Below are 22,493 nucleotides of genomic sequence, written 5' to 3'. Positions count from 1 at the left end.
CTGTTGATGTTCTGTGTGACTGTTGATGCTCCATATGACTGTTCCTGCTCTGTGTGGCTGTTGATGTTCTGTGTGACTGTTTCTGTTTCATGCGACTGCTCCTGCTCCATGTGACTAATACTGCTCTGTGTGACTGTTTGTGCTCTGTGTGACTGTTCCTGCTGTGACCCTATTGTTGTGACTTCTGGGAAAACATGTCAGTGGTGACTCTTTCTACACATGGAGGCTAATTTCCCTGAGCTTGTAGCACAGTCCTTGTCCTTGTGGTCTTGGTGTTTTTGTGCAGTGATTTCCCCTCTGACCAGTATTTCTGTCCTCAGTGTGACACCCTTCCTCCTGCCCAGATGAAGAAGGTACATGCTGTATTTATGCCTTCTTTCTCGCTTTTGTCTGTCTGTCATCCATATCACTTGGGAGCTCCAGTGACTGGTTTACTGAAGTCCCCACTGAATAGGTGACTTTTGGTGAATGTTCAGTTCAAAGGCAGAACACTGAATTAAACCTTTCTGTGTAACAATTGCTCATCTTCCTATATAATTTACAGTTTTTGCCTTAGCCATTTTAGCACATCTAGATTAATGACTGATTTTGGCTTTTACTATTTACCAATTATGGAATTTCTTTCCCTTGTTTGACAGTTTTCCCTGAAATCTGGGATTTTCATGAGAGTACCTCAACTCTGTCAGGGTCTGTGTATTTTGGAAACATTAAAGTTGGGTCTTAGTTCTTGACACGTTATGTGTCTTTTCCTTCTGAGTGATTTAATCCTATTTAATGTCTGATTATAAATTATATCTTGAATTGTTCCTTCTCAAATTTATGCCATTGTTTTAATGGCTTAAAAACCTAAGAAAAACTTTTATGTATGTATTGAGTGTATTCTTTATCTTATCAAGCCTCAAAAATTTGGAAAATAGCATTTATAATATTTAAACTTTATTTTGAGTAAAGTAAGTAAACCTATTTTTGATTGATTTCAAACTTAGAAGATAGATTGCATTAACATTTTAGCTACAAACTCATTTCTATTGAGGAAGGTTAAAGTGGGATGCACACACACACAAACGCAATAAAAGCACAGTCCACAGCCTTCCTATGTGGTGAAAGAAGGTGTTCTGTCATCCTCACAAACAACATGAAGTTTTATTTCCTAGAGAGAGCCTGTGGCCTTTGTCTGAGTTCCCATCTTCATAGTCACTGTGGTCCTCTGTGTCAACAGCCTCTGTGTCATGGTTTTTCCTGTTTTACTCAGTGTGTGAGTGGAGTCCTGTGATCTTTGTTATGGGGAGCACAAGCATATTTATAATTGCCATGTATCTCTCTTGGGTTGATTAAAATGGCCCTCTTTGTTTCTAGTAGCACTTTTGTTTCAAGGCATGGTCTATCTGTTGTCAGTATAGCCATCCACCTCTGTTAATTATTATTTATTATAATTATTCTGTTACAGCTCTGTCTTTCCTATTATTTTAAATCTATCTAAAGTGTGTCTCTTCTTGGCACTATAGAATTTGGTATTTGGATTTTTTTTTTTCAAAACTAGTCTGGCAGTCTTTTTCTTTTGGCTGCATTATTGATCCATTTATATTTAATGTGTCTTTTAGCAGAGATATTTAACTTGCTTTTAATACTTCCCATGGGCTCATATTATTCTTTTGTTCTCCCTATGGCTTTTATTTGGATTAAGTGAATACTTTATAGTATAGCATTATAATTTAGGTAATTACTGTTGAGTACTTTTGTGTTTAACTAGGATTCACTCTGTATATCTTAACTTGTTAGCAATGACTTTAGGCTTATGCTAGCTTAATTTTAGTCATATTTAGAAACATTACTCCCACATGTTTCTGTGTTTTTACCTTTTGTAGTATTTTTATATATCTATTTACATATCTTTATGTTATAAACCCAGTGGTACCTTGTTAAATTTTCACTTTGCCATCTGTTTTCATTTCTGCAGTAAAACAGCATTTTTTTATATTCATGCCCTTTGTGCTGATATTGGCAAAATGTCACAGATTCATTTCTCTATGTTACAGCCTTAGCAGTATTTTTTACAATTTTATTTTATATTCCTTAAGAGATGAGAAGAGACACAAATACAACTCTTCTCTCTGTAATTAGCTACCAGCTCTCTTCTCTGTCCACATGGACTTCAATTACCTACAGGGTTCATTTGTTTCTGCCGGAAGAATTTCCCTCAGTGTCTGGGAAAGTTCATCAGCTCACATGAATTCAATGTTTGCTTTCTTGGGAATCGCTTTATTTTGTCTTCAGGTTTGAAGGAAACCTTTCTCGTAGGGTTCTCAGTTGGTAGTTTTATTTTTGTTGCTCTGGGTTTTTTGAACACTCCCATCACCATTTTTTGTTGTTACTGCTTCCTCTTTTGGTTCTTCTGAGAAGCTAGAATAACTTGATTAGGTTTCCCTTGAGAGTAGCAACTCATTTTTCTCATGCAGCTTTCATGATTTTCTCTTCTTCTCAGACCCCTCTTACTTCTTCTGTGGTGTTATGCATTTGCAGACCTCTGTGACTATGCTTTCCTGGGGAAAGTTTGAAGTCTGAGGATGTGGGCTGTAACATGCTCACTAAGTCGAATATGCACGAAGGAGCGACAGCGATGCAAGAGCAGGCATCGGAGAAGGTCCGCCAAGGGATGATGGTTGCAGATCTCCTAACCTTAGGGAACACAAAACCATACATAGGCACCCAGAACACACAGAATTGGAGAATTGTGGGTGAGTCACAATGGGTGCTCTGAATCTATGAAGTCAAGGATCATGTTAGATTTCACGTAGGTGCTCTGAATGTAAGACATGCATAGGTTACACACAGGGACTTTGATCATGAGGTTCACAGCTGAGGGAGGACAAACAGGTCCATTTCCAGTAAGGTTTTAGGGTTACTGCTTCTGAGCTGTGCCTCAGTTCTCCAAAATGACAGATAGGGTCCTAGGGTAAGGGTGGTCTTAGTCCTAGCTTGTTTTTGGTCAGTGATGACTCAGGTGCGTGAAAAACTCCTTATGTGCAGTTCTTGTGTTAACAGGATGTCTGAAACTTTCACAGGGATTCAGAAGACATTGGGTTGAGCAGTTTATTCCCCAAAGAACAAGTGAGAACCAAAGTGATTCCCACTTACATTGGGCAGAGAACCCTGCTCCTTCAGAGTTTCTGAAGCCCTCTCAGTTCTCTGTGAGTTTAGAGAAAATTCTTGTTCCTCTCTTGACTGTTGACTGTAGCGGTACACTGTGCTGGAAGAACACAGGGTACTTGAGGGTAGAGACCTGGTACTCATCCATAGTATATGCCTTGGTGTGAGTTCTCTGTGAGTTTGGAGAAAATACTTGTTCTGCTCTTGACTGTTGACTGTAGCGGCACACTGTGCTGGAAGAACATGGGGTATTTGAAGGTAGAGACCTGGTATTCATCCATAGCATCTGCCTTGGTGTGAGTCCTCCATCTGCAGATCTCTGGGATCAGAGTGCAACTGGGGCTGGGCCTCCTGTCTCTTGCTACTTACTTGTACTACTCAAGACACTTACTTTTCCCCGTGGTTTTACCACTTGCAGGGCGTTTGTACCCTGGGACCTGGTTCTCCTTTTGCTCCTGTTTCTCAAAGTTATCGTTTGCAAAAAGAGTTGTGGCTGGAGCACCTTTGTGTACTTATTCACAGGAAGGACTTGTAGCTACAGAGAGTGGAATGGTGGGTGTCAGAGAAAAGAGGGAGCAGGGGATGTAAAGGAGTAAGTGTAGATGGAGAAGCAAGACATTCGCTTACAGGGAAAGGAATTACCAACCTGTCACCCGGGACACCTGGCTGCCTGAAGTCCCTCAAAACCCAGCCTGCGTCTTTAAGGCACATAGCCTCCCTGCCAAGGGCCCGAGCACAGGTCACAAAGGCTGTGCACATGTGGAGCTGCAGTGTTAACTGGATATATGGTGGAGTAGGTAGTTGTTACCCAGTGCCTCCCGGCTGCAGAACTGTGAAGCAGGTGAAATTGCTGTATGCCCATGGTTGGCCAGGGTTTAGTCTTTGACATAGCCCTATAGTTTTGCCTTTACAATGACCTAAGGTGTGATGTCCTCGAATGGCAGGAACAGAGCCCTGCATTGTGCCACATCTGAGACCCAGCAAACTGCATAGCTGAACGTGTCGACTCGTGTGAGGTAGCGTGGCTACTTGGGCATTTTCCTGTGAGTGCAGTGATGATGTCTTGTAATCCCCCACGCTAGGCTCTCCGTTTCTTCCCCCTACCCACCCCCCACTCAAGAGGAAGCATCCTAAGGAACCAGACTGGAGACTTTGGCCAAAATGATCGATTCACTCAGGACGTCCTCGTGATTTATCTCGGGCATTTATTTCTTTGTGCATCAGACTTCCTTGCTGCCAATAAATTTAATTAGATTTAATTAAATAGATGGAGCAAATGTGGTCCTGCTTTTTTCCTATGGCAGAACAGTAGGAAGCATCAGTGGAGGGGAAGGCCATGTGCTCTGAGGAGGGACAGGGCTACCTCCTGCTACCCCTCCTGCTACCCCGAGTCTTCCTAGTCGAGGTTGCCATAAGGGAAGCTGTCAGGGGCTCAATCCACTGCTGGGGGCTGGCACTGGGTTCATGGCAGGGTACAGAGTTCTGTGTCTGTTCTCTGTTCTTTTGAGTAGCATTTGTAGAGTGTAGCCTCTGGTCTGCTCTCCCAGACTCCGAGACATAGGGCTGGGGGGCCAGGTGCTGGTGCTCCTGGGTTTTATATGAAAGCAGACTGAGCAAGTCCTGAGGGGCAAGTCATTAAATAGCACTTTTCCATGACCTCTGTATCAGCTTCTGCCTCTAGGTTCCTGCCCTGTTTGATTCCTGCCCTGACTTTCTTCATTGATGACCAGTGATGTGGAAGTGTAAGCCAAATAAACCCTTTGCTCTCCAGCTTGCTTTTGGGCATGATATTTCATCACGGCAACAGAAGCCCTAACTAGGACAAAGGCTGTGATGATGTGGTACCAAGATGTCCTAGAGTGTGGGGTTCCCATGGTAACTGGCAAGCCGAGGGAGATGCAGGCATCTACTGTGGAGGGCTAGGCATTTCTTTATTAGCAAGTCAGCATTTGAAGCACAGATCCACAGAGTATTTGCTCCAGGCGCTGTAGGGCCCTCTGTGGCTCCCTGTTCTCCTCCTCTGCAGCCTGCAGGGCGGCCTTTCTCCCTCATGACGTGGAATATCACGTCCTTGTATAGGAGTCTTAAGTACTACCCTGTGGTCTGAGACCTCTTTGGGCTTCAGGTGAGGACACTGTGGGTCAGCCCCACCTGGGCTGAAGATGACCACCTGCAGGAAGATGGGCACAGTGCTCGGTGGTTCTCAGCTCCCAGGCTGGGCACTGACTTCTGCTACAGTGTAGCAAGAGCCTTTCTGTGTAACAGTCCTGGCTCTGCAGAGGAACATTTGCCTAGTTAGTAAGGGGCTCTGGGATCACAAAAAAATATAAACAAGGGAGAAGGGAGATGGCTAGGTCGGTCAGGTGTCTGCCATGCAAGCATGAGTGTGGGTCTCCAGAGCTCGTGGAATAGCCAGGATCCACGGCACAAGTCTGCAACCCTGGTGCTAAGGGAACAGAAACAGGCAGACCCCAGAAACTTACTGGCTAGTCTGTCTAGCCTATTGGTGAGGTCCAGGTTCAGTGAGCAACTCTTAGTTAAAAAATAAGGTGAAGGGGCCAGAGAGATGGCTCATTCATTAAGAATACTCACTGCTCTTCCGGCTCTGCCTTCACGGAACCCCCATTTGTGCAAGTCAGAGAACGGTAGAGAAAACAAGACATGGCAGGGGCATCCCATGGCAGAGGATGCAGGAGCAGTTAGAGACCAAGTTAATAAGAGAGGATGTCCCTGAACTGTCCTGGGTGAGCTGAGGTGTCTTGTAGAGTCTTCCCAGACAAAGAATGTCTTATGGAAAGAAACTGAAATCATACATGTGATATGTTCAAGGTCATATGTGTGATATGTTCAAAGAACGGTGAAGGACTGGTGCAGCAGAACTTGAGCAAGGCTGCTACTCGCAACTGTGGCCATGTCATGTTTCACCTTTTGGCTCTTTAAGGACTAAGTGCTCTGGGAAGTTGTTAGGGGGCTTTGGAACATGGTTTCTGGATGGAATGGTGGTTCTAGCTTTGCTTGTATTGCTATGATAAATACCATGGCCTAAAGGACCAGTTCCAGATTACAGTTTATCATTGCTGGGAAGTCAGGGCAGGAACTTCTCTGCTCACACACACCATTAAGAGCAGAGCATAAATGCGTGGGTCTGTGCTTACTTGGCACTTCTGCCCAGCTGGCTTCCTGCACTCTCTCACAGTTCAGGGCCCAGCTCAATAAAGTAGTTCTGCCCGTATTCAGTGTGGATGTGTGAATCTTGCCTGTTAATTAACTACCAAGATAGCACCCCACCCCCTCCAACTCTGTCCATGGACCAATGTGATCTACGTCATTCTTTGGCTGGAGCTCTCAGATGATTCTATGGCAAGTTGACAACTCAAACTCATCAAAAGAAACAAATTTGGGCAGATTCCTGAAGACGAGATGGCAGGAGCTAATGGAGGTTCTTCAAGGTGAGGGAGGAAAGGAAGTTGGCTGAGTAGCAGGGGTGGGTGCAGGGGGCTTATATGTGGTTTGAGGATCGGCTACTGTGCCCCATGAGCTGAGGGCTGGCATGGAGAGGAGGCAGGCAGGGTTGAGGAACCTGATGCAGAGTCTGGGATGAGGCAGCAGAGTAAGGCATGCCGTCTGGGAGTCAGTTACATGGAACATGTTCATTTTAAGATGTCCGAGGATATATAAATGCTGAAAAGAAGTGGGCCACTGGACACGTTCTTCTGAAATGAGATGAGAGAATAAGCGCCATGCAGACCCCGGAACCAAGTGTCTTTCGTGGTAGGGTAATGGGCCCACAGCCCCACTGCACTGATTTAGCCGTCACTGTGGAGATAGGGGAGTTACAGCTGTCCTGGGTACCCAAGACCTGGAGACTGAAGGGAAGGAATCAGAAAGACAGCAAGGGTACCCGTGCAGGGGAGTGCAGGCATTGCATGAGGCTGTGGACAGTGCTGGGGACACTGATCTAACATCTGTCGCAGTTGAACTCACTGGTCATGTGGCAGGTGTACTCTGGGTTCTGGGGCCAACTGCTCAGAAGTATGAGGGATGCTGGGGACCAGAGTGGACTCACTTTACAAGGTGAATTCAGCATTGTAAAATTTCCTAAAACCATTCGCTACGCCTAACACGAGAGTCAAGGAGTTTCTGAAGCTACACGGGCTTTGCAGTTTGTGGGTGTCAATCTCTAACTCATGGGTGAATGTGCTGTGTGTGTAACTGGGGTCCTGGCCAGGGGTGGTGACTTCACTTGAGGCCATTGCTTTCGATGGCCTTGCCATTTCTAGGGGACTTAAGAAGGAGCTATCTGAATTGGTTCACATCTGTTCATGAGGAAACAGGCTCTTTCTTGATCCTTGACTTCATCTGCCTGTGGTTTCTGAAGCTCAGAAAAGGCTGTGTTCCAGCCATCAGGAATCATTACATGCCAAATTCTGCTACCGTGAGGCTCAGAAAAATTTGTAAAATTAATGGTCTCTCAGAAGATGGGAAACATCTGTGGAGGGAGCTTTTGGTTCTTTTCCATCTGTACTGGGGATGATGGTAATTCTTAGACAATGGAAGTAGCCAGGTTGACCATGGAAGTTCTCAGAGCGCTGGGTTGCAAAGTGTGGCCTGGATCTGATTCTTGAAGGCAGAGTGGCCTTCTCCACAGGATGGAGAGCTAGGCTCGAGCTGCAGGTGAGGCAGGATGCTCTGAGGCAAAAGGCTCTGGGTGGTACCCAGGTCCAAAGTCTCATAAGCCAGGGAGATGAGTTTGCCAGCAGTCCCTCAGGGGACAGGACTGGCATCAGTCAGAGATGACTCCTCATATCCCTGGGAGAGCCTTGGCTTTTTGATCCACTGAGACCCAACAAAGGTTCTCATTTCTTTGCTGAGACCCAGAGAGGCTTCTTCTGTGGATGTGGTTCTTGGTTTTCTCTGGGCCATCAGCAGATGAGCAGAGGATTCTGATTCCAGAAGCTGCTAACCTGGGCTCTGGAACAACAGAGTTAGGGGTGTTTTGGTGGATTACTGGGAAAACCTGTGGGGATTGCGTTTCTAACTGCAGTCTATATGTCAGGATTTGCCTCTGGGTATCGGGATCCCCAGGGATGAGTGTGACCCTTGAAAGGAGAGATCCAGGGCAGAGTGTGGATTGATATTGCTGGAGGAAAGATGCTATTTCTGACCCAAAAAAGTATTCCAAATCCTGCTGCTTCCCTTTGTTTACATCTTCAAACACTGCTTGCTCATGTTTTCCAGGAAACAGAGGTTTTTTTTCTATAGGAGGGGTGGGGTGATGTGGCGGGTCCCTCAATGCCTACAATGAAGATTTGTGAAACCTGTAGGAAGGCTGGGTAATGATAGAAGGCATCATCCTACTACCAGGACACAGTTGCCTTGTCTCTGCTTCTTTTTTGAAGGCAGGATTGTACATTCTGACCTGGTGCCTTGGAGAATACCATCCCCTGCCTGTGTTATTTGGATGTAGTGCAAATTTTGATTGGTCTTAATAATAAAAACCCAGAGTCAGATATTGGGGTAAATTCTGGAAGATCACAGAAGTAAAGGAGCCAGCCACTAGAGAGACTTTTTATCTCTTCAGTATTGCTACAGTGTATCTTTGGCCCTAAACACATAGCAGAGACTCCCTCCCTTCTTCCCTCTCTTCCTCTGTGAAGCAGTACTTTACCTTGAGGCACCTACTGAGAAGGGGTGAGCTAAGCCACCTGTCTCGTTTACCCAGGTTCTGCTAAGCGTATGACCCAAGTCTCTTGCTCAGCTCAGCATGCTGGCGTTTCATGTAGAAAGATGCATGGGACTGATCCTGGGCCTCAGTCTTAGACCCCATATTCAGAACCTCATCAGACTGGCTCTGACACAGGCCAGGTCTCAGCATCTCTCAAAGAGCTCCTCCGGATTTGCTGGCCATGGGTTTGAAACAGGAAGGCAAGCTCGCTGACGTCACAGCAGACTCTGATTGCAGCAGGACCTTCTGAAAACATCCCAAGCCCCCTGTTCTAAGAGATTCAAAGTTGCTTTTTCTCAAGGGCATTTTCAGGCTCACACTCATTGTGGGGACTTGCCTGCTTCGTGTTCTAACTGTGTCTGGTTCACACATGTGCATACTGTAACCTTCGGTTGTCCTCAGAGCCTGGCAGTACACTCTTTGGTGTGTCCCCCCAGTGCTTTTTTGGGGGATTTGCTTGCACTCTCTATCCAACTTGGCTATACCATGTGTTTGGCAGTGTATAAAGGTCTCCCCACCATTGTCTGCTTTCATACCTCTTCTCTGATAATGGCCTTCATCCCAGGTTTTCCTTCTCTCTTTTCTCTGTCTGATGGTGCAGGCTGCTCTCCACCTGCATCCTGATAGCAGAGGTGGGGCACTGTGTGAAGCCCGGGCTGTCACTTGATACGTCCGATGCTGTCTTCTCCTGTGGATAGCCTGTACGGAGAGATGTTTCTTCTGATTTCTAATGCACCGCTCCTCAGCTCTTCTGTCTCTCCGCTTCCTGCTCTTGGCTGTGGTTGTGTTTGGAGCCCTCCTTCTCGTCAGCATCTTCACTGCTTTGTACTGGGTTAGTCACTGAGGTGTGGCTGGGTGTTCTGTGGGCTTCCAAGTTCTGAGTCTGTTCCTGTGTGTCTGTGGGTTTAGGCTAGTTTGCCTGGCTCATCCGCCATCGCCTTCATGGGCCCCTTGCATTGACTCTCCCACTGTGAGGTAGAAAGCTCCAGAACTAAGTGTCTGTTTCGTTCTCTCTGTCAATCCTTGGTGTGTTTTTCTCTCTACATTCTGAGATAATCTCTTGAATCTATTTTTTGGGGGGGGATTTTATTGAAATGCTGGTTGACCCTGACTTCCGGAGGGTCTTTCTCTTGGGTTTTGCTTCTGTGAGTGTAGCATCCTAATTTCTAGCCAGAATAAAACATATAAATATCCTGTGTGCTAATTATGGAGCTTTGCCTTTCTTACTAATCCCAGCATTTGGGAATTTGAGGCAGGAGGGTCATGAGTTCAAGGTTAGCTTGAGCTATATAATGAGGCCCTGTCTCAGCAACAACGTCATCCATGCCATCTCTAAAATTCTGAAATGTTGCTAGTCATTGTTTTGAAACGTCCCATTTCCTACAGAGAGATTCTTTTTCGTTGCTGTCATTTTGATCTTTCTCACAGAGGAAGCTTTCTGTTAACATCTAGTGATCCTCGAATGCTCCTACTAATTGTGAGGCTCTGAAGGACTCCTGGGAGTCACTTGTTAGCAAGTGGGGCTTGCTGACAGCAGAGTGGGGGATTTTAGTTGGAAAACTTGTGTTTGTAGAGGTGTTTTGCTTAAAATGGTTTGAGAGAAGGACATTTCATGTCTCTTGTTTGAGATGGGGGAAAGAATGAGGCAGGTAAAGTCTAGTTGTGCTCATTTTGGGAATGCTGGCTTTGGTGGAGGGTGGCTCTGCTGGGTGTGCAACCTGGTGATATTCATGTATATTTTTGCATCTTTGGTTTCTATGCCCAAACATGTACATAATGGTTCCTCCCGTTGGTTTCCTGGATAGTCTTAGGAATACTTTTGTTATAGCATGCATATGTAAGAACCAGAGAAGATGAGAATCTAACAGGACCAAATCAATGTGATCAGTCTAGGCCTGAGGAGACAGCAGTACATCATTCGTGTGCAGAGGTGTTGGTACTAATGCTAGTGAGGGTCTTGGTGGGTGACATAGCCTAGGTGTAGTTTTCTGACTGTCTGCATTACTCCTGCTCTTTGGGATACCGTGTACCCCTAAGCTAAGGGTCCTCCCTGCAGTCTGCTCTGGAAATACCCGAAGTCCACGTTTCCAGTTCCTCTGAGTAGCCCTCCATCTGTTCTTCGTGTTATGGAAGAACACTGAGATTGATTTTTCTGTTCACAGCCATTCTCATGTCCACCTCCCATCAGCCCCTCTGTTAGCTTGACATGATGTTTCTATTGCATGGACTCTAATGGGAGAGTGGATGGACGAGAAGTCGATGGATGGATGTCGCTTGCGGTGATACATTGATTTCATGGCTCTCAAACTGTTTCCTGGATTCTGGCTAGGGCATCTCCAGGGAACATGGAATTCAGTTCCTGGCCCCATTTGGGGACCAGGATGCCACACGGGTGATCATTGTAGGTGTAAGCAGCACTGGTACAGGCGGAGGTTTGAGTCCGTCGTGGTAGATTGCACTCACTACTGACTCATGGAGCACAGTGCCCTTTAGTTCCTGAAGTGGCACAGATGAGGGTGCTGATGACAGCTTGTCCAGTGTGTCAGATCCTTATTTGTGTTCTAGGCTCTGGCTTTGTTCCCCATGGCATCCTTCATGAGAACCATGAAATAGAAGGCAATGCCTAGTGTGGAGGCATTGGGCCCTGGCTGTCATTTTTTGTTCCCCTCCTCTTTTCACATCATGTGCTTAGAAGGAGTGTCTTTGCCCTGACCTGGGCACTGAGGCACAGTCTCAGATCTTTTGTTTTTCTCGTAAGTGAAGGAGCTGTACAGCCCCCAGGCAGCCTGTCCTTAGTGCCCACACCTGTAGGTGGAAGGCTGCTCGTTCGTTTCCTGGATACCCAGACCCAAGAGAATCACACAGAAGCTGTATTAATTGCAATACTGTTTTGGCCAATAGCTTAAGCATATTTGTAGCTAGCTCTTACATCTTAAATTAACCCATTTCTATTATTTTATATTTTACCACGAGGCTCATGGTTTACTGGTAAGGTTCTGGTGACCGTCTCCTGCAGTGGCTTCATGGAATTTCCATGACTCCACCTACTCTGTCCTCTTCTATCTGCTTGGAATTCCTGCCTTGCCCTATTCTGCACTGCAATAGGCCCAAAGTAGCTTCTTTATTAACCAGTGGTATTCACAGCATACAGAGAGGAATCCTACATCACCTCTCCTTTTCTGTCTAAATAAAAAGGAAGGTTTTAACTTTAACATAGTAAAATTACATATAACAAAACAGTTATCAAGCAAGAATTATGTGGGTGCCATTCTATAAACGGAGACTGTTCATTTGTTTTCCAACCTGAAATAATCACACAGAAACTGTATTATTACACTACTTGGCCTATTAGCGCATGCTTCTTATTGGCCAGCTCTTATTATCTTAAATTAATTAATTTCTATTAATCTGTATATTACCATGTGACTGTGGCTTACTGGGCAAAGTTCCAGTGTCTGTCCTCCAGTGGCTACATGACTTCTCACCAACTCTGCCTACTCTCTCTATATACCTTTCCAGTTTGCCTATATTCTGCTAAGCCATTGGCTGAAAGTAGCTTCTTTATTAGCCAGTGGTATTCACAGCATAAGAGGGGAATCCCACATTACACACGCAGCTCAGAGGCTGCAATTCTATAAATGGTTCCAGTGCATGGCTGACTGCTTACTGTGACAGAGTCAAGGACCCTTGCCCATCTTATGCTGAGCATGATGGAGGCCTGTGGAGATGCACAGGGAAACCCCAAGGTGTGTGCCTGTCCTGTCTTATCTGTCCTGTCTATGACTGGCTTTCGATGAGCAGACTCGTTATTGTCAACACCACAAGAAGAAGGCAGAAGTAGAGGATGGCCCCGCACTTATGAAGATCCAGCATTTCCAGATACTGTGGAAGTCAGACGCTGCTGAGTGTCTTCTCCTGAGAGGCATGGGATATGGCATTTCCTGGAAGGAACAGAAGGCTGTTTCTTCACAGTTCAATTGGTTGAGAAAAGCTAATTGAATACTTACTTATGTTCTCGACACCCTCAAGAATGTGTCTGTGTCTCTGGGGCTTGTGTCCTCTAAGAAGGATGTTAAACTGTGTAATGCCACTTGAAGGTTTTAAATGCCACAGTGCTGATCTCTTATACAAACTGCAAAAACTCAGACTGTCAGCAATGCCCATGTATCGTGGTCCGTTGGGCCCAGCATTGCTGCCCAGGAAGGAAGGGCATCAAGACTGAGAGGCAGATGGGGATGGGAAAAAATGGTTCTTACTGAGAGCTTATACTCGGGAATAGTGTCTGCTAATGTTTTAAGATTTTAAAAAATAGGACAAAATGGCATGTACACCGAACCTCTCAAAGTCCCGAAGGCCCCATCCTTTCACCTCTGGGGTTAACCCTGTAATCAGAGAGCTGGTGAGCTTTGATGACAGTTATTACTTCCCTTGTGACTATATCAGTCTTGGGGAGAGACGACATGGATACCTGGCTCTCCATCCTGGCAGACTGGGGATGCAGGATGTTTGTTTGACCCTCATATTAACAGTTCTTGGTATCAGATAATAACTCATAGATCTTGGTATTAAGCAAGGTGGATGACCATGGAGCATCAGTTTTTACAGTCAGGATGTCACTGAGAATAGAGACTATGCCAAAAGTATGGGAGCCATCAATAGTCCTGTCCTCGAGGGTAGGCAGATGGAGAGTCCATTCTCTGTCCAGAGCCAACCTGAAGCTGATGCACAAAGTCACATTTATGGCAAGGAAAATCTCTGAGAAATAACAGTGGATGGCCAAAGCTGAGACATTCACTAGAGGGCTGGAATACAAAGCAGAGAGAATTTTATGAAAGTATAACAGAAAGGCGGAGGAGAAGAGGGGTAGCCGTGATTAGATCCACTCATCCCTGTGCCTAAACAATGGAATTTCCAGGAAGAGGAAACAGAAAAGAAACATCAGGGTTTCTGAGAATTAGAGGGTGCCAGTTAGCCTCAGCACTGGGGTAGATCCAGAGTGCGGGTCTGTCAGGCCCACAGGCTCAAATTGCAGGGTGCAGTCCCTCACCTGGCCCACTGCAGCTATACTTCAGAGCGAGCGCGTAGCTTCTTTGTGAAGAGAAGTAGACCGTCTCTCTGCTGAGAAACAGAATAAGCACATTGTTCGGAAGAGAGTAGACCCTGGTGTGAGGGAGAGCAGGGACAGCAGTCTTAGGGAGGAGCTAAGTCAGGTCATCTGTCACCAGTACTAGATTCAGAACCTTGGAGTGCCACTCCATGGGGCTTGGGAGAGAGAACACAGAGACAGTACGGGATCAGAAATTTAGGTTTTTGGAATAGGATCTAATGAGCATATGGAGGACACCAACCCATCATGTAGTAATATCTTTCAACATAGGGACTTCTAACTTGGGCCAGGGCCATCCACAAACATCACACATGCACTATATGACCGTAGTGCTCCAGCACCTTGTTCCCAGTTCACAAAAGGAATCAAATTCCTGTTAGTGTTTCACTGAGTCCCACGTCCCAATTTGGAGCTAGGCTACCAGAATCCTTGAGAGTCTCCAGGGATAGTGAGAGTTTGCAAGAGGAAGTCTGGCCAGAGGAATGGAAGAAGGAAGGAGTAAGAGCCCCTTACCTGTGGTGGAATAGTAATTTAAGGTGTGTTATACTTGTTTCGCTGTGGAATAGCTGTTTAAGGGTGAAAAGATGTGTTGCATTCCTTTATGTTGTGTTTGTTCAACTCTGAAACTGTGTTACTGTGCCTGTCTAACACACCTGATTGGTCTAATAAAGAGCTGAATGACCAGTGGCAAGGCAGGAGAAAGGAAAGGTGGGGCTGGTAGGCAGAGGCAATAAATAGAAGTCTGGGAGGAGAGAGATCAGAAGCAAAAAGGAGGAGAACAGGACTCTGGGGGCCAACCACCCAGTCACACAGCAAGCCATGGAGAAAAAAGGAAGGTATGCAGAAACAGAAAAAAAGTGAAAGCCCAGAGGAAAATATAAATGGGATAATTTGAGCAAAGCAGACTAGAAATTAGCCAAACTAAGGCTGGGCATTTATAAGAATAAGCCTCCATGTGTATTTATTTGGGAGCTGGGTGGCAGGTTCCCCCAAAGAGTTAAAAAAAATAAATGACTACACTTATCTCCATTTCAGACTTTCTTGTGATGGCCACCTGAGGAAACAAGTACCCTGTGGTTATTTAGATGAGGAGTGGAGGGTTCAGGGGCAAGTGGAGTGTCAGGAATGTCTTGGTCCCAGCATCCAGGCCAAGACATTATACCCTACAGTAAGATCTTCAGATCGCCTACCAAGGGTCCTCTGACTGTTGCCAGAACCATCATTATCTCTCAGGTTCTACTCATCACACACCCAATACACGTGACTTCCAAGTCCCCAGAACACATTAGACACCCACTCGTAGGGTTTTCTCTTCAGTGTGAGGGCTCAGCATGGGTGGGGCAGCTTGAAGGTAAATATGAGGTCAAACCGGCAGTTGCAGGTAGAATGGCCCAGAAGCGAGGGAAAGGGACAGATCTAAGAACATGAGAGTTTGCTGCACGTGGACACAGGAGGGTGCAAGGCCTGGGCTGTACTCCATTCCAGCTTCTCGGTGACTCATGTGTGAGAATGAGGGAGTTGCCATCCCCAAGGGCACGGCGAAGGGAGAGCGTCAGGGAGTGAGGAGATTGGGATGAGGAAAAAGGAGGTTGGTGAGAGAGTGTTGTGGTGGGAAAATGAACTCCTGGTAGCCAGGGCAGCCCAAGCTGCATTTTTAAGAAGGCCATGGGTGGTGCAGACTGGGGTATGTGAAATGCTGCCGGAGTCACCAGACACGTGAATTCTAAACTTCCAGCAGACAATATGGCGGAAGCGTCAGTTTCCCTCTGGAGTTACGTTTTGTCTTTGGTCTTAGAAGGTGGTACCTAGAGAGTAAGCAGGATTCAGATGATTGAGACTTTGGAGTTCCTTATTTAGGAAGCACATCTCCAGTTGGAAGAATCTGAACCTACAGTCGTAGGCATCAACAGGGGTCTTCTCAGAATGTGGATGATGGACACTCCAAGACCCAGGGTGGTACTGATGGGGACTCTGGGGGGGTCTTTGAATTCGTGGGTTCCTCTCTCCCGACTCGGAAGAGCAGAACACAATGTCTCCAATTATCGTCGGCCGTTAAATACTCTCAGAGAGTAGGCAGGTCTGAACTTTTTAAAGTGCCTTTGGGCAGGCCAGATAATTTCATTCTCCTCCGCTGTCTTCTGTAAATCCTTCACAGGAGGAAATAAACCCATTACGGTCCTGCCTGGCTGTTCCCTTAAGCTGGCTGCGAGGAAGTGATGTGTGCCTGGCATTTGCGTGTCTGCGGCTGGACCCGAGATTTAGTGCAGGTGTCTTACGGGGGACCACGGCTGGGAGGAGACTGTCAGGATTAGATATGGGCACCATTTTTGAACACAAATCGTCTGCCGTTGGGAAAGTCAAGGTGAATTCTACCATGGACTGTTTATGACTTCTTCTGGCTCCTTATATTTTCCTGTTTGGGAGCAAATGAAAGCTACTTGGCATGTTCAAAAAAAAAAAAAAAAAGATTTGCAGTTGTGGCAGAGAGGAAGTGCTGCTTCAGAGGGGTTGTAAGTGAGATACCTGGATTGTGCTGGTGACTTTGGGGAGTAGCAGCAGCTTAGGAAGCTCTGAGGGGAAGCAGGAAGCTTGAGTATGACGTCACCAGTACTCCAGCAGAACGGGGTGTCTACCTGGCTTGACTCAGAGTGGCTGCCCTTGGGAAGGGTCCATCAGTCTTTAAGGTCACATGTCACACAAATTGACTTAGATCTTCCCATAGACACCATGGCCTTCAGGGTCTGTTTTAAGCACAAGTCTCACTCAGTTCAGGACCCAGGGGAAGGGTAACATCGTGGTCTTTCTGATGATATAGACTCAGAAAGACCTCACCACTAACTACTGAGTTGAGAGTCAGTTGCTTAATGGGAGGGTCATGATCCACAGTGAAATTGCCCATTGAAGCTCTGTGTTCTTGCATCCTAAGCATTGAAGGCTCAGGGCTGCTGTTGGGAGGGGTCAGGAACAAGCCTGGGGGTGGCCCTGGTTGAAGGAGACTGTGAACACCATATGCTCTAGATCTCAGGCTGGAGTGGACACCGCTGCCCTTGTCTTGCTCCTGAAGATAAATTGATGAGGTTTTCACACGCTGTGGTTTGTGTCCCAATGCAGAAGTCAGCTGGGAGGAAATCAGAATATGTTTTAGAACTTTTATTCCATATCTTGATATCAACATGCTTATTGCTTTATCTCATTTGATTATTTTTGTTGTTGTCAAATTTTACCTAGAGTCAAAAAAATTGTTCATGCTGTTAAGTGCAGGCAATAATATTTAGGATTAAAAAACATTCTCTTCTGCACACAATGTCTTCTGAGGGAGTGGAGGAAGTAAGGCTGGCCCACAGGGATGGGTGCAAGGTCGCTGGTATTTCCTGGGACACCTCCCTCCCTTGTATGGAACTCACTGCTCTGAAGTATCACAGCATTCCTGGCCAACAGCTCTGGACAGCTGCCACTGCTGGCTGAGGGCCTGCCACGCCTGCTCCTGTGGGTCAAGTGCAGCCTTTGCAGCCTGGATGGATGGTCCAGCTTTGCTGTGAGCAGCTTGGGCAGCAGGAACATAAGTTTCCCACTGATAATGCCCACTGCAGGGTTTTCCCAGCCTGCGCTTTGCCGAGGCTCTGCATTGTAGAATTTCCTTGACAAATCCAGTATCTGTTATTCTCACCCTCAAACCAAATGAGACACTTCTTCACCCTTTGCTACCAAGGTTGGATTCTAAACACAGCTTTTTTTTTTTTTGTTTTGTTTTACATTTTTCTCACAAATCTTCAGGATGAGGGACGAGAGTGGCTGCACTGGGTCCTCCTCAGTAAAGCCCCAGCACAGTGTCCCAACCAGGTTCCATTGTCAGGCTCTAATTGCACCTAATATTTTAAAAGCCACCAGGAAAATTGGTGTGCCCATTTCCCTACACATGGCCGTCCCTGCAGAGCCATGGTCCAGATCTCTTAGGGCCCATTAGGGTGTACATTACCCAGTGTCAGCCACATCCCAGGAGAACCATATACAATCAACACACTTACTTGATTAACCTTTTCGATGAAAAATGTATGTCATCAGCATTTCCCGTCCGGCTTGATTATTGAGCCTATCTTTGTGCAACATGGAACGGTCTTTTTAGGAAGCCCCTCACAGTTAATGAGATGCTTCACCTCGGCCTGAATAACAACCAAGCACATTTTATTTATTTGTTTTGAAACAGGTTCTGCCCGGCATCCTGCAGAAACACTGCTGCATTTTACCAGACAGGAACACAGGTAAGACCTACCTCCTCCTGGTCTGAGGCCACAGGTTGTATGTCAGCGACACAAAGAAACTCGATGCTTGAGGAAGATTGTTGTTGTGCGGGCTTTTTGCAGGTGTGTGTGTGTGTGTGTGTGTGTGTGTGTGTGTTTATTTGATAACTGAAAAAAGTAGAAGATGGTGTCGTGTTTCAAGCCGAGTTCGGATTTCTGTTTTTACTGACCAAAGAATGGATTCAGATGTCTATAATCTCTGGTTTTTAAGGAAAACTGGTTGTTTTTTTCTTTTTAAATCAAGTTGTATGTATCATCTCTATAACTGTTTTGTTTGGTTATTATACTTGTTTACTTAAAGCAGCACAGTTTGTTTCTGGCTGGTTTGGTGTCCATTGGTCATCAGGGTGGAAGTTAGCCATATGCGTGTTCTCTAGGATTTGGGTGAGTTAGGGGTATTGTAGTGGATACTTGTGTGATCGTGCAGCTTTGCAGCCCGGATCGAGGGTGTGGGCCGAGTGTTCTGCGCTACTTCTAAGGAAATGTGATGGGGAGAAAGAGGTCTAAAAACCATTCCGGAACTTGGTTGTTTTGACATTAGAGATGAGAATGTAAGGTGTGCTATCTTATGAGTCTGTGCTTTGATTATTCCAGGTAGACAGCCTCTCACTGGTGTTATTGTCATCAGAATGAAAATCTCAGCATCTAAGGAGCAGACAGATGTGGCTGATATCTGCAGAGGGCTTTGCAGAGCTTGCACGTCCCTAAAATCCACTGTGTCTCTCCAAATGCAAGTCAGATATATTTGGTTTTTTTTGAGATAGGGTTTCTCTGTAGAACAGCCCTAGCTGTTCTGGAACTCTCTGTAGACTAGGCTGGCCTTGCACTCAGAGATCTGCCTGCCTCTGACTCCTAGGTGTGAGATCAAAGGTGTGCACCACCATGCCTGGCTCGTTCCAGGGTATTTTTGTTGGGTATGAAACTGAGGTTTTTAGACAGTTTTTCTTCTCTTCCATGGTGATACACAGGACTTGCTCTGGTGAAATTTCCACTGCCGCAGTATGGATATAGACAGGCATGGTTATGGGGGGGAGGGGATCCTGTTTATGTTGATATTCAATGTAAACACAAAAGGTTTTGGGGAAATGAATTTTTAAACTAAGAAATGTGGATATGTTATGTTACTGATGTCATCCTTTTTCAAAGTGTTTGTTGTTTGCCACCGAAACATATTTGTATCTATTTACTATATTTATAAGGAAACATACTTATAACACAGTTGGATATTTCTTAAGCCTGCATTTTCTGGCAGGCGTTGTCAGTAGCGAAGATGTTGGACACGTGCTGTGAAGAAGCATAGCTATTAGGTATGGGGGGACCAGGGGTCAAGTCGCGTGTGCCGCCCTGCAAGCGTCGCCAAGGCAATGAAAACAAGCAGAGCTCTGGCATGTGAGGATATCCATGGATTCTGAGGACTGGGATGAGTTTCGGGTATTTTGAGACACTTGACTATATGCAAAGGTTCAAGTGAGTTTGGAAAACGTTGCCATCTCAAGAAGGTTTATTTTCATTTCCTAAGAATGCTGCTTGTTGGCTCCTAGACCCAGGAAGGCTGCCTACACAGAGCTCGGTGTTGCTGAATTAAACATGGCTGGTTTTGAAATAACATATATCATTGTTTTGTCCCTAATTTAATTGCTTGCATTAATTTCAGTGAATGAGGTAAAAAGGTAGATTAACTTATTAACTGATTTTCTCTTTACTATGTCATTTTGGAGTTTGTTCACAAAAGAACTGAGGCAGAAGTTGAGCACATGTTTGTTTGTTTGTTTGTTTGTTTTTTTTTGCCTTTGCTGGTTTGTGAAGGAAAGCCACAGGCATAAGGCGTTTTGAAGCTCAGAGGTAAATGCAACATGTCTTTGCCAGAACACACTGCAGCTGGACGGTGGCTTGGTGGGAGAGTGTCCATTATGTTTGTGCCCTGGGTGTAATTCAGTCTTTTACTCTGAGACACTGTTTACATTTTCTACTTCCGGTGACTTTAGTAAGGACTCCTTTAGTCTTTAGGTTGAGACCTGTGTACCCTGTAAACCCAGCCAAACAGCTGTGTGCTCTGGACTGTGCAGCAGACCCACGTGGTCAGAGCCAAACAGCTGTGTGCTCTGGACTATAACAGCTGACCCACATGGTCAGGGGCATCTCTGTTGATACCTATGATTCCAGTTGCTGTCTCTGGCTTGAGCCTAGCCACATTTTGTTAGAAGTTGCTGCCCAAATAGTACAATTGAGTCTCTCCTACATTGAAACCCATTTTTAGTAAAAGGATCATTAACTGAGGGTGTCCTTGGCCACAACTTCTGGGGTAGCACCTTTGTTTCACCCAGGGCTGGTTCCTGGTCTTAGGGGGATGCAGACCCACAGGGCATGCTGACTCCTGGGTGAATCTAGAAACTTTTCTGAGCAGCAACTTCCTCACTTACATCACTTGATGACAGCTGACCCTTTCCAAGATAAAAGTTAACCTGTCTTTATAGTTTTATAGTCAGCCTGGTCTTACAACTCTGAGTGATTGTTATCTTTTGTATTGCTTGAACACTTTATTCCCTTAACTTGTGGGGCATTGGGACTTTGATTTCTGAAGGGAAATGTAACACACAGTAAAACTATATAATCTTCTTCTGTTCTCCCTTCTTCATGAGATTTGTGTATGGGTTACGTATGCAGAAGCCATCAGCGGCAACCGGTGGGAGGGATTCTGCTTTTCCTGAGATGCAGGCAGTGCCAGTGTTGGCCCCTGTTTACTTCTCATGTCTGTGTTCTCGTCTTGTTTGTCAGATGTTTGTTTCCGTGTGGTCACGTGCGTTTGAGGAGTCAAGGGTGCCGTCAGCTGGGCCCTGACTTGACTCTAGCTTGGCTGCCTCAGGGTGTTTTTCTGTGTCCATCAGGAGACAGTCTGTTCTGCCACCAAGAATGGAGACATTTTGGGAACAGAATCATCTTGTAAAATGGCAAAAACATTCATTCCCCACAGGCCTTGATAACAACGCAGTAACAGGCCCTACACAGACTACGCAGGCAGGGAGACCGGCTTTCGGCTTTATTTCATTCCAAAGTCTCAGAAAGATGACTGAGACCATGGGATCTGAACAGAAAGCATTTTATGGTCTCCTTCATGTGTGTGGCTGTGATTCTTGCTTCTCTGGCAATTTCTTGTGGCATTCCTGGAACAACCGAGCGTTCCTGACTCTGAGGTTGCCTGACTGCCATCGCGATGCTAGTCAACTGGCCTTCCTCACCAGGGTGACACTGGGTTGGTGGGAGCCCCAGCCCCTAGTGTTCACCCATTTCTCCTACCACGGCCAGTCCCAAGCTCTGCTATAAAGCTCCTGGAAAGAGTCTAGGAGGTGAGGAGGTGCCCTACTCTGATCAGACCCTGAGCAGGTGAAGGCTCTTGTCTTCAGTGCAGCTTTCCCAGGGTACTGACCGTGGTTAAACACGGTCTCTATGTGGTGCAAATTGTTTAGTGTATTTGGGCTGAATGGAATCTTGAATTAAAATCTAATGTCTGAAAGAGGATGCCTAATTTTACAGTATCCACTTAGGTTGAACAGATAATTCTGATTTTTTTTTACATGCAGATATATAGTTTATATGCATTACTTCATAGGGCTTTAGAGGCCTACAGGGTACTCGAATTACACATCATCAAACCATACAAGGAACACGAGGGCTGTTGAAATTAGAGCTGCTGCATGTCAAGTTGCTTATTTAGTTCAGAAAACAGAGGGGAAGGACGTCTTTGTTGAAATGGCAGCAAAGGGTGGTAATTTTACATCCACCGGGTTTCTTGTGAGCCAAAGGTTTTCAACAGCTTGTAATTTCACAGCGAAGACAGAAAGGAAAACCGGTGAGTCAGTTTGTTCTTTTTCCACAGCCTGTCCGCAGGGGCATGCCTCGAATGACTGGTGGCAGGGACAGTGCATCTGGCTCTTACAGATGTGGTAGCAGCGTTGGTCCCTAGTGTTGCAATGGAAACCCTGCACAATGGGTTTGCAGCACGCTGGCTTAGAGTCTTTATGTTAGCTTCGGCTATTGCCAGTGTAGGAAAGACACTGCCCTCTTCCGATGATGAGGACACAGACCGCAGTTCCTGGCTTTCGCCTCCACATAGCTGCTGAGCATTTGCTGCATCTCGCACGGCATCTCATTCTGTGTTGGTCTGTGATGCTACAGGAGCCTCAGGGAATCCTCACTGTCCGTGTGTTGCTCTCTGATC

At 45.9% G+C, this 22,493-nt stretch overlaps 1 protein-coding gene across 3 annotated transcripts in view; it reads left to right on the top strand.

Annotated features, from left to right (window-relative positions):
* Dlgap2 (DLG associated protein 2) overlaps positions 1-22,493 on the top strand; it is a 685,199-nt gene that overhangs the window by 143,415 nt on the left and 519,291 nt on the right. For all 3 annotated transcript variants that reach the window (XR_003378611.1, XM_005366239.3, XM_013353440.2), the window contains exon 3: positions 18,184-18,238. Coding sequence is in view for 2 of the 3 variants with exons in the window: in XM_005366239.3 (XP_005366296.2) it covers positions 18,184-18,238 (55 nt within the window). In the remaining variant the exon portion in view is untranslated. The remainder of the gene's footprint in view (positions 1-18,183; positions 18,239-22,493) is intronic.

Source organism: Microtus ochrogaster, unplaced genomic scaffold, assembly GCF_000317375.1.
Source record: "Microtus ochrogaster isolate Prairie Vole_2 unplaced genomic scaffold, MicOch1.0 UNK7, whole genome shotgun sequence".
In the NCBI taxonomy this organism is placed as follows: Eukaryota; Metazoa; Chordata; class Mammalia; order Rodentia; family Cricetidae; genus Microtus; species Microtus ochrogaster.
This window is presented reverse-complemented; position numbering and strand designations above follow the sequence as displayed.